Source organism: Cajanus cajan, chromosome 9, assembly GCF_000230855.2.
Source record: "Cajanus cajan strain Asha chromosome 9, NIPB_CcT2T_4, whole genome shotgun sequence".
NCBI lineage: Eukaryota > Viridiplantae > Streptophyta > Magnoliopsida > Fabales > Fabaceae > Cajanus > Cajanus cajan.
In genome coordinates this window covers 10,593,030-10,603,838 of record NC_138525.1, presented here as the reverse complement: position 1 = coordinate 10,603,838, position 10,809 = coordinate 10,593,030, and the positions used below count along the sequence as shown (strand labels likewise).

Genomic DNA, 10,809 nt, shown 5'->3' with positions numbered 1-10,809 from the left:
AAGCACATCAAGGACTCACGGCCATTTTATCAAACAAGTGGCATGCATGTCATTTTTTGTTCATTTCAAAGGCTAAACATAAAAACTTGGAATTTCTTTCAAGGTAGTTCAAAGGAAACAAGCTTATGACAAAACCATATGGATTATAAAATGAAAAACATCATTATATCATGCAGCCCAAAAATTTCCAGCAACTCAATTTTAAAGAAAAAATGGTAGGAACCCTAGCAAGGAAGCCTAAAGCACCAAGATGATTCACAAGAATGATGAGGCATGAATCAATACATGAAAAGGAGGAATAAGAATCATGACATATGACAAGATGATGACTCAATCATGCACAACAGTTTAGACATTCAAGGAGACACAACTGACATGACCGAAAATACCAAAGATGGAAAAGTTACCCTTGAAGAACCAAGGCTCTAGATACCACATGATGGAAACCCTCCTTGCATGGATTGAGTTAAGAGCGTGAAAGAGGGATGACCGGACTCCTTGGATCATGGAACTCAAGGTTTCTAGCCTTGGAGATGGAGATGGGCGAATGGTGTTTATGGAGGCTAGGTGTTTGATGAAATGCTAAGGTGGTACTCTAGGGTTTTGGCTCACTTCATTGATGGATGAAGGCCACTCCTAAAGGTGAGAACACTCACGGTGAAGATGAGAAGGATAGGTGGCCGAAATGACCAAGGGGACTAAGGAAGAATATTAAGGCACAACAATGAAGTGTGTGTGTGCACGTTACCCCTAGTAGGCAAAAGCAAGGAGCTGGCTTTAAAGGTTCAGTGTCTTGAACTTGCTTTGAAAAGCGAGACAGAGAAGGTTGCTGTTCTGAGCAAGGAGCTGGAGGCCGAGAGGATTGCTTTCGGGGCTTACCAGGAGAAAGCGCGCAACAAGGTTTTAACTCAACATCAGGCTGGCTTTGCTCAGGCCGCCCGACAAGCATGCTTCTTCGGCGACTTCCCCCCTGAATTTCACCTGGACATGACCAAGGACTTCTTCCAGGGGAAGTTGGTGGACCTGACTTCTATCCCTCCTGACCAACAAGCCGATGAGGAGGCCCCAGCACGGCCAGCTGGGCCGAATGAGGAGGTGACGGCGTACGAGGAGGGTGCGCCGGAGGATGGTCCGGTTCAGGGGGAACCGGAGGTTAGGTCTTAAGGTTTTTTCTTGTTTTTTGTAATGTTGGGCCGATAGTGCCCCCTTTTTTAATGTATCCTTTTAGGTCGATAACGCCTTTATCAATGAATCTGAATCTTGTTTGCTGTCATACCGGTGCACTTGGCCGAAAGGGAACCCGGGAGGGAAGACTCCCTAAATAATTAAAGCCGCATCCTTGGCCGAGAGAGATCTCGGGAGGGAAGACTTATTAAATAATTAAAGCCGCATCCTTGGCCGAGAGAGATCTCTGGAGGGAAGACTTGTTAAATTAAAGCCGCATCCTTGGCCGAGAGAGATCTCGGGAGGGAAGACTTGTTAAATAATTAAAGCCGCACCCTTGGCCGAGAGAGATCTCGGGAGGGAAGACTTGTTAAATTAAATCCGCATCCTTGACCGAGAGAGATCTCGGGAGGGAAGACTTATTAAATAATTATAGCCGCATCCTTGGCCGAGAGAGATCTCGGGAGGGAAGACTTGTGATTGGAAATAAAATTGCAGGAATTTAAAGTAAGTCATAGATGATTGAACTATCTTGGTATTGATTGAATGGATGCCTAATTAAAAACCTTGCCGGCCAAAACCTCTTTTCACAATTTTTTAAGAGGACAAAAGACCGGTTCAAGGAAAAGAGTGCATCATTATACATTTTCAGAGGGACATGAGTTAAATTCTAACTGTAATAGGTCTTCAAATGAGTAGAATTCCATGTCCGAGGGATAATCTTGCCGGACAGTTCCTCTAACTTGTACGCTCCATTGTGTAGGGCGTGCCTTATCCAAAACGGGCCGTCCCAATTGGCTGCGAGCTTTCCCTCAGAAGAGTTGCGCCTCGCCGAACCGGTTGCTCTCCATACGAGATCACCTTCATGGAATGTCCTTGGCTTTAAGTTGGAATTAAAGCGACGGGTCATGCGTTGTTTGCATGCTTCCGCCACTACCTGTGTCTTCTCTCGTAGTTCATCGAGAACATCGAGTTCGGCCTGGAGTGAGCTGTCATTAGAGTCTTCATGGAAATGCTGTCGTCTAAAGGACGGTTCTCCCACTTCAACTGGGATCATCGCGTCCGCGCCGTACGTTAGGCGAAAAGGCGTCTCTTTGGTGGTTGACTGTGGTGTGCAGCGGTATGCCCAAAGAACTTCCGGTAACTCTTTGGCCCATGCTCCTTTGGCCGAGCCGAGTCTCTTTTTGAGCTCAGCGAGTATAACCTTGTTGGCTGCTTCGGCTTGCCCGTTTGACTGCGGATGCTCGACTGAGGTGAACCGATGCCGAATGCCAAGGTTTTCGAGGAAAATGTTGAACTTTTTGTCGGTGAATTGGATACCATTGTCTGAAACAATGGCGTACGGGATGCCGAAGCGGGTAACCAGATTTTTCCAAACAAACTTCTGAACATTAGCAGCGGAGATGCAGGCCAGTGGTTCAACTTCTATCCATTTTGTAAAGTAATCCACCGCAACGAGAAGGAATTTAACTTGCCCCTTTTCCACAGGGAATGGTCCCAGCACGTCTATACCCCATAAAGCAAACGGCCATGGGGAGATGATACTGTGCAACTTTGTGGCCGAAGCGTGTATGATGTTTCCATGCTTTTGACATTGTACGCACTTCTTGACAAACTCGGCGCAATCTCCTTTCAAAGTTGGCCAATAGTAGCCGGCACGCAAGACTTTGGCTGCGAGAGTTCTTCCACCTGAGTGGGAGCCACAGATACCTTCGTGTATTTCCCTTATTACATAGTCGGCTTGGTGAGTGTCGATACATTTGAGGAGCGGGGTGGAGAATCCTCGCCTATAGAGCTCATTGGAGATCATGGAGTACCGAGCCGCTTGTGTTCGTATCTTTTTTGCCTCCATCGGGTCGACTGGTAACTCCCCTCGGTCGATAAGGTTCCGAATGGCGGTCATCCAGGTCGGCGTCTCGGTATCAGTTGACATACACTCAACCGTCACACTTGGAGAGGGAATCTCAAGGTGAATGGTTGTTCGCAACTGTCCTGGCTTCCAGCTACTGGCGAGCCGAGCTAGCTGATCGGCTCGTTCATTGTTGGCACGCAATACATGGCGAACCTGCACCTCGGTGAAGTCGTCCTTGAGCTTCTGGAAGAGGTGGTAATATTGCAGCAGATTGGAGTCCTTGACCTGGAAGTTGTCATTGACTTGTTCAGCCACGATCTTCGAATCGGTCCAGCATATGATTTTCTTGACGCCCATTTCAGTTGCTAGTCTCATTCCTGCTATCAAGGCTTCGTATTCGGCCTGATTGTTTGATGCACGGAAGTCGAACCGAAGGGATTGTTCAACTGTGATTCCTGAAGGGCTAGCCATAATTATGCCAGCCCCGCTACCTTGGGCATTAGAGGATCCATCAACATGCATGGTCCAAGGTTCGTCCTCAAAACATCCCGGAGGAGTGAGCTCGTTAACAAAATCGGCCAAATGTTGTGACTTGATCGGCCCTCTTGGCTCGAAAGATATGTCAAATTCTGAGATCTCAACCGAACATGCCATCATCCGGCCGGCGATTTCTGGTTTCTGGAGGACCTTTGCAACCGGACAGTAGGTTCTGACTACGATCTTATGGCTTTGAAAGTATTGTCTCAATCGCCGAGCGGTATAGATGAGTCCTAAGGCAACTTTTTCCAACAGTTGATAACGTCGCTCGGCATCTTGCAGCGTCCGGCTGATAAAATAGATGGGTTGTTGACCTTCCTAGTTCTCTTGTATTATGACGGCACTGACTGCACTGCTCGAAACTGATAGGTAGACGACCATGGCTAGGCCACTGACCGGTTTAGACAAAATTGGAGGCGTGCAAAGCCGTTTTTTAAACTGCTGAAAAGATTCTTCACACTCCTGGGTCCACTTGAATCGTTCCGTTTTCTTGAGCAGAAGTAGAATCGGGTTAGCTATCTCGGCTAAGCAAGGGAGAAATCGGGACAACGAGGTAAGCCGTCCGGCTAACTTCTGAACCTCCTTTAATGTGGCTGGGCTTTTCATATCCAGGATGGCCTGGTATTTGTCTGGGTTTGCCTCAATGCCCCGGTTGGACAACATAAACCCCAAAAACTTGCCGCCTGAGACTCCAAATACGCATTTCTCGGGGTTAAGTCTCATTTGGTGTCGCCGAAGCACCTGGAATACCTCGGTCAAGTCGCGTGTATGCGTCGACACATCGCTCGACTTCACTACCATATCATCCACATACACCTCCATGCTCCGACCAATCTGATCGTGAAAGATTTTGTTCATCAAACGTTGATAGGTAGCACCGGCATTCTTTAATCCGAACGGCATCACTCGATAACAGTAGTTGCCGTTTCGGTGATGAAGGCAGTTTTTTCTTCATCTTGGGGATGCATCCGGATCTGATTGTATCCAGAGTATGCGTCTAGGAAAGACAAAAATTTGTGGCCGGATGCCCCATCGACGAGCCGATCGATGTTTGGTAGCGGGTAGGCGTCCTTGGGACAGACTTTATTCAAGTTAGTGTAATCGGTGCACATGCGCCACTTTCCATTCGGTTTTCTGACCATGACGACATTGGCCAACCAGGTCGTGTAGTGCACTTCTCGGATAAACCGAGCGTCTAACAACTTGCCCACTTCTACTTCAATTGCAGCTTTTCTTTCTTCCCTGGTCTTTCGGCGCCGCTGAGCAATCGGCTTAGCCTCCTTGCTGATGGAGAGTTTGTGACAAAGGAAATTGGGGTCGATGTCGGGCATGTTAGACGGGTGCCAAGCAAACAAGTCATTGTTTTCGTGGACTACTTGTTTAATAGCCAACTATTTTTCTTCAGACAAATTAGCTCCTAAGTGAGTGACTTGGAATTCGGACACTCCCACCTGGAATGGTTGTTTATCTTCAATGGGCTCCACCCTCTCATCTTGATCGATCCGAGGATCGAGGTCCATGGCCGATTGCTCTGATACCGAGTGCACCCCTCTCGGTTCATTCGGTGCTTCGTTCTTCATTTTCGGCAATCGCAAGCTGGTAAAATAACATTCTCGCGCAGTTTTTTGGTCAGCATGGACAGTGACTATTCGCCCTGATTCGGCCGGAAACTTCATGGCTAAATGAGGGGTGGATACGATTGCACCGAGCCGATTCAGGGATGGCCGGCCGAGCAAAATGTTATAAGATGTGCTGGCGTGCACCACCACATACTTAACCGAAATGTCTCGGTACTCAGTTCCTTCAAACCCGAACCGAGTTGACAACTTGATATACCCTTTTGTCTTGACTCGTTCACCGGAGAACCCGACCAAAGGTTCATCATAAGGAACTAGCTCAGACTCCGGAATACCCAGCTGTTTGAATGTGTTCCAATAAAGAATGTCAGCTGAACTTCCTTGATCAACCAACGTCTTTCGTACAATGCAGTTATGAATTTCGACGCTGATTACCATCGGATCATCCTGGTCCGGGTCGATGCCTTTGAAGTTGTCCTCGGTGAAAGTGATGGTGGGAAGGCGACGACGAACTGTCTCCACTGCATGCACGTGCCGAACAGCTCGTAAGTGTCTGCGTTGGGCTGATGAGGATGAACCTCCGCCAACGAATCCTCCTGCTATCGTGTTGATGACTCGCCGAGGCTGTGCCGAAGGCTCTTCCTTTCTTCGATCTCTTGATCGACTGCGTTCTCTGTACGAGCGTGCTTCTGTCCTTCTTTGTTCGAGCTGATCATGCCGCCGCGACCGGTCGGAGTATTTCGAAGAGTTCGGTCGGTCCACGAAGCCTTGCAACTGTCCTTGCTTGATCAAGTCTTCAATCTTATCTTTCAGGGCCGAACATTCGTCAGTTGAATGTCCGTGATTGTGATGATACCTGCAAGATTTGGTCGTATCGGCCCGGGGAGGGGACGACGCCCGTTTTGTGACGGCTAGTACTTCCGAAGCGAGTGCTTGTTCTAGTATTGCCGACCTGCTGGTGTTAAGTGGTGTATAATGGGAATACTTAGGGCCACGAGGGGGCCTCTCGCGGGGTACCAGTTCTTTCGGACGGCTTCGAAAATTGTTTTCAGTCGACTTTTCAGGCTTTGCCGACACCTCCGCTCGGGCCTGGTTACGGAACTCGACTAATTCTTCCATCTGCATGTATTTGTCGGCTCGTCGACACAAATCATCCATGTCGGTAGGGGGTTTCTTACAAATGCTATTGGCAAAAGGCCCTGGTTTCAAGGCGGTGGTAAGGTGATGCAGAGCCACTGCAGGGTTCAAGTCTCGAATTTCAAGCGTCGCTTTGTTGAATCGGCTTATGAACGCCCGAAGGAACTCCTTTTTCTCCTGACGGATGCTGACCAGCGCCAAAGAGGTCAACTGGTGAGGCCGACTTGTAGCGAATTGGATGGTGAACTGGGAAGCTAACGTGCTGAACAAGTCAATCGAGTTAGCTGGAAGCCGAGTAAACCAGCTCAGCGCTCGCCCTTTTAACGATGTTGGGAAGATTCGGCACAAGGCGGCATCATCGGTTATGCTCAGAGTAACTTGAGTTAAGAACACGTCTACGTGTTCATCGGGGTTGGTGGTGCCATCGTACTTGTCAAGGGGCAAGGACTTCCAATGGTCAAGAAGTGCAGATTGCATAATATTTGGCGTAAATGGATGTCGGTGGGCGCCAGCCGGCATTGGCAGCGTTGGTCGACCGACAGAACATGAATGCCTGGGGTAGCGACAGAAGTGTGAGGAATGGAGGTATGATGGACGTGCGAGTGGAACGATCCCTGAGTGTGGGTCGTCTCAGATGGTTTCCATGTGGGGTCTCGGTACTGGTTTTTCAGAGCAGCATTCTCTTCTCTCAATGCGGCCATCTCGGCAGCATCTCTCTCTCGCTGCTGTTTCATGGCGATCATTTCTTCCTTCATTTGGCGTACCATATCGGTCAAGTTTGTCTCCTCAACCGTCTCGGCCCTGGACTGGTGCTCCTCTTCGGACTGTTGCCCTTCAAAATTAGTATTCCTTGTCTTTACCATGATTCTTTTACTCGTAAACTTTCGATGTTTCTGCAATGCTTTCGGTTCGACCCCACGGTGGGCGGCAAAATGTACCTGCCTAAGGGTACACTCGTAGTCTTCTTAGTGAGAAGGGCCGAACGGATACTTCAAACGGACTCTTCAGAGGGGGGAGGTACCTGCCAAAGGCACTCCGACGCTCAAGTTAGGACAAGCACGATATTCTAGGGTAATTAATGAACAGTGACGTACCTCGTTACGTGTGACCTATTTATAATACCTGACATGGGCCTGAACGTGGTGGGCCTATTCTAATCTTTACCAAATTAGGTAATACGATGCTAATTAGCTAATCATGTCTTAATTATGCACTTGTCCTTGTTAACTGTGATTTGTACTATAACCCGTTTAACCTATCGGCACATTGCCGAGCCGACAGGCTAATGCTTGGGAGGTTGCATGTCTTCGGCTGTTGACCGGGCCGGTAAACGTTTACTTGGTAATCTTATCGGATCGGCATTGGGCCGAGCCGATATGTAGTATGCGGGGATGCATCATGTTGTTTGCATCGGCCTTTAGCCGAGCCGACATGTGCCAGTTGACTAATCTCGGCCTTCGGCTATAAGCCGAGCCGATGCTAACGTCAACCTTGGGTATGGTCCAGTTCGCATGGGTGTCTGACGGAACGGCACGTGTTGGTCAACGTGACCGATAGGGTCCTCCCGGTACAGAAAATAAAGTAAATTTTAAAGAATCAAAAGACAAAACATGATGATTTAAAAATAGTACCGAAACTTTAAGCATAAATGGTTTAACACGATTCTTTAATCAAAGGACTTAAATTCAGTTTTCGATTTAAATATGAAATCGCAATTAAAAATATCATTTTGTTTTGAGAAGAACTGACTTGACAATCTTTCTAGTTTTACAAAAGAAAATGGAGTAGAGTAATCTACTGATATAATAAACCACTATAATTTATAAAATCTCAGTTATATCCCATGTCCATTGAAATACAAGTCATAAAAATAAAAGTAAAAAAAATATATATATTTAAGGGAATTCATAATATCTTATAATGTTCAACATAAAATTAATGTAAGACACAAAAAAAAAACTGATGGTTTAAAAATGAGTACAGACACAATAAGCCATTACAGTTTATCTAATCTTTGAGATATTCTCATATCCATCTGTACAAAGTTCTTATTTTTAAAAGTAAAAAGTTATAAAATATACTTAGGAAAATTCATAATATCTAATGTTCAACATAAATATATCTAACAGGAATATGACAGTACATAGTTACAATTTTGAAGTGTCCATGCTTCTCATGGTTCTCACCATGAGACATTTTTTTAATCACAAGATGGAGCCTCATAGCATAAAGATAACTACATAAAGGCTAAGTATGGAACAGGGTTTCTTGCCAAAAAATTTAGGACAAATCCTTGCATGCCATGCTGGGGTTATGTGCTGTTCACCTTCTCCACTTGTGGCTGCTGCGGGCATCTCGTTGTTGGAGGAAGGTTTCATCTGAAAATGTTAGGTAACCTTCTGTCAATACTATGCATAACTTCACCATGGAAGAAATTATGCTCATTATCTATAGCTTAGAAAGACAGTGAACTAAATTTGCCTATTTCATCTGGTCATGCCACTCGGTCATGTTGTGTTTTTGGGATTAGCATTCATATTTGTGCACAGTAGACACACATCAAAATGTACATCATTTGTAGGAAAATCAATTGGAAGTGTTTCACCAAATCAATATTAATTAAAAAAGGGAGGCATTAAAAGAAATGTCAAGTAAATATGAAATGTATTGGAATGTGTAAGTGTTATGAAGAAAAACAAATTGAAATAATGCCAAAGGATTTCTCAAAATAATGAGATGATGAAATGATGATATTCGAAAAAGAGGTAAGTTGTTCTATAATTAAGATTTATATCACCGTATTTTATTTTGGTGAAAAATATTGAAAATAATATTATTTTACAATTTTGTCCTTTATTCACAGAAAATATTTTCTAAAACCTAAATAAGTATGTTTTTACAACTACTTTCCTTTTCCACTGAAAATGAAAATAGAAAATAATTAAACATACCAAACAACTCCTAACCTTTCTATGAATTAAATTGACAAAAATTAAAAGTAACAAAAAAATGCAATAATTCACACGTTTTGACAAGCTAATACATAAATATAGAAAAGAAATTCACTTACTTAAATAAGGTAACGTTTGGAATACATGTTAGAACGGGACAGGACGTGACATATGAGTTATGTTTCCGGTTTGATGAAATTAAAAGAAGAAAGAACAAAGCACATGATTAAAATACTAGAACATTTTTATTCTCTAAAAAAGATGGAACCAACTGAAATGAAACATGACATTTTATTAAACATTTTTTAATGACAAAATTATCATTCCTTATCTTTATAACTCTTTCATTAATTCATATTTTGCATAAAATTTTAATGATTCAACAACTAAATTAAAAATTATTAATGCATAAATCAAGTTTACAATTTTTTTTTAAAATTAAAAATTATTTGATACTCTATTATATTAATTCAAATCAACGTGTAAAATACTCTTATGATTATTCGTTAATTTGAATTAATGAAACGAAGTATCAAATAATTTTCAAATTTTTAAAAAATTTACAAACTTAATTTATGCATTAAGAATTTTTAATTTAGTAGTTGGATTATTAAAATCTTATGCAAAACATGATTTATTGAGTGAAGTCTAAGTGGACTTACTCTTGAAGCAAGCGGATTCCTCCTCATACATATATGGAAAGGAATCAAATTATACTGGTGTAACTTTAACCAACTATTACACTATAACACAACATAAAAAAAATGAATTTGAGCAATCTAACTATTGAATTATAACTTTATATTATCAATGCATATGCCAATTTTTTTAAAAATTGGATACCAATAAGAAGATGATTAAATTATTCATATTTTAGTATATTTTAAAAATATATATTATGTCAATTTTGATTTGTGTGAATAAGGTATCAAATAAATTTAAACTAAAATAAATTTTGTACATATATATGATCTATGTAAAAGAAACTTTCATTCAACGATTGGATTGGTAAATTCACTTTTTGTATAAAATTGTCAAGCAATGTAATAATTGTAAAAGTTACACCTCTTAATAACTTTATTTAAAAAGTGAATTTTGTCTATCTAACCGTTGAATTATAATATTGTCTTGAATATTTATGCCAAATTTTGTTAAAAACCTACAATAATAAGAAGGTAATCAACTTATTTATATTTTTGTATATTTTAAAAAATATGTATTATGTTGATTTTGATTTATATAAATAAAATATTAAATTATTTTGGATTAATATAAATTTTTGTTTATATGATTTAGGTGAAAAGAACTTTCAATCTAATTGTGAGTTTTGAGAAAATATCATTTAATTAAAAAATTTTGATTGATGTAATAATTGATCAAAATTATACTATATTAAAGTGCTTTTTAGTTTGATTAACCAGATTCAACCTAACTTAAATTTAATAATAAAAAAATATTAATTGTCTAAAAATACACATGACGTAACATATAATCAGTAACATTCATGATTAATGAATTAAGACTTAAGTTAATTATTTAATAATCAAAGAACAAAAATTCTATTTCATAATCACTTCTTTAGTTTCAGTTC

General features: G+C 42.0%; 2 protein-coding genes across 2 annotated transcripts; both read right to left on the bottom strand.

The window, feature by feature from the left end:
- Window positions 1-1,834: 1,834 nt before the first annotated feature.
- On the bottom strand, window positions 1,835-3,670 carry LOC109806981 (uncharacterized). Its single transcript, XM_083064125.1, has one exon. It carries the CDS (start codon window positions 3,668-3,670, stop codon window positions 1,835-1,837), a length of 1,836 nt encoding a protein of 611 aa, XP_082920251.1.
- Window positions 3,671-4,944: 1,274 nt separating this feature from the next.
- LOC109817702 (uncharacterized) lies at window positions 4,945-6,786 on the bottom strand. The gene has a single exon (XM_020383030.1). It carries the CDS (start codon window positions 6,784-6,786, stop codon window positions 4,945-4,947), a length of 1,842 nt encoding a protein of 613 aa, XP_020238619.1.
- Between the last annotated feature and the right edge of the window lie 4,023 nt (window positions 6,787-10,809).

Excerpts from the sequence above, each read along its gene's own strand:
- LOC109817702 (XM_020383030.1), bottom strand. The coding sequence starts at position 6,786 with ATGCCGGCTGGCGCCCACCGACATCCATTTACGCCAAATATTATGCAA.
- LOC109806981 (XM_083064125.1), bottom strand. The coding sequence starts at position 3,670 with ATGGCATGTTCGGTTGAGATCTCAGAATTTGACATATCTTTCGAGCCA.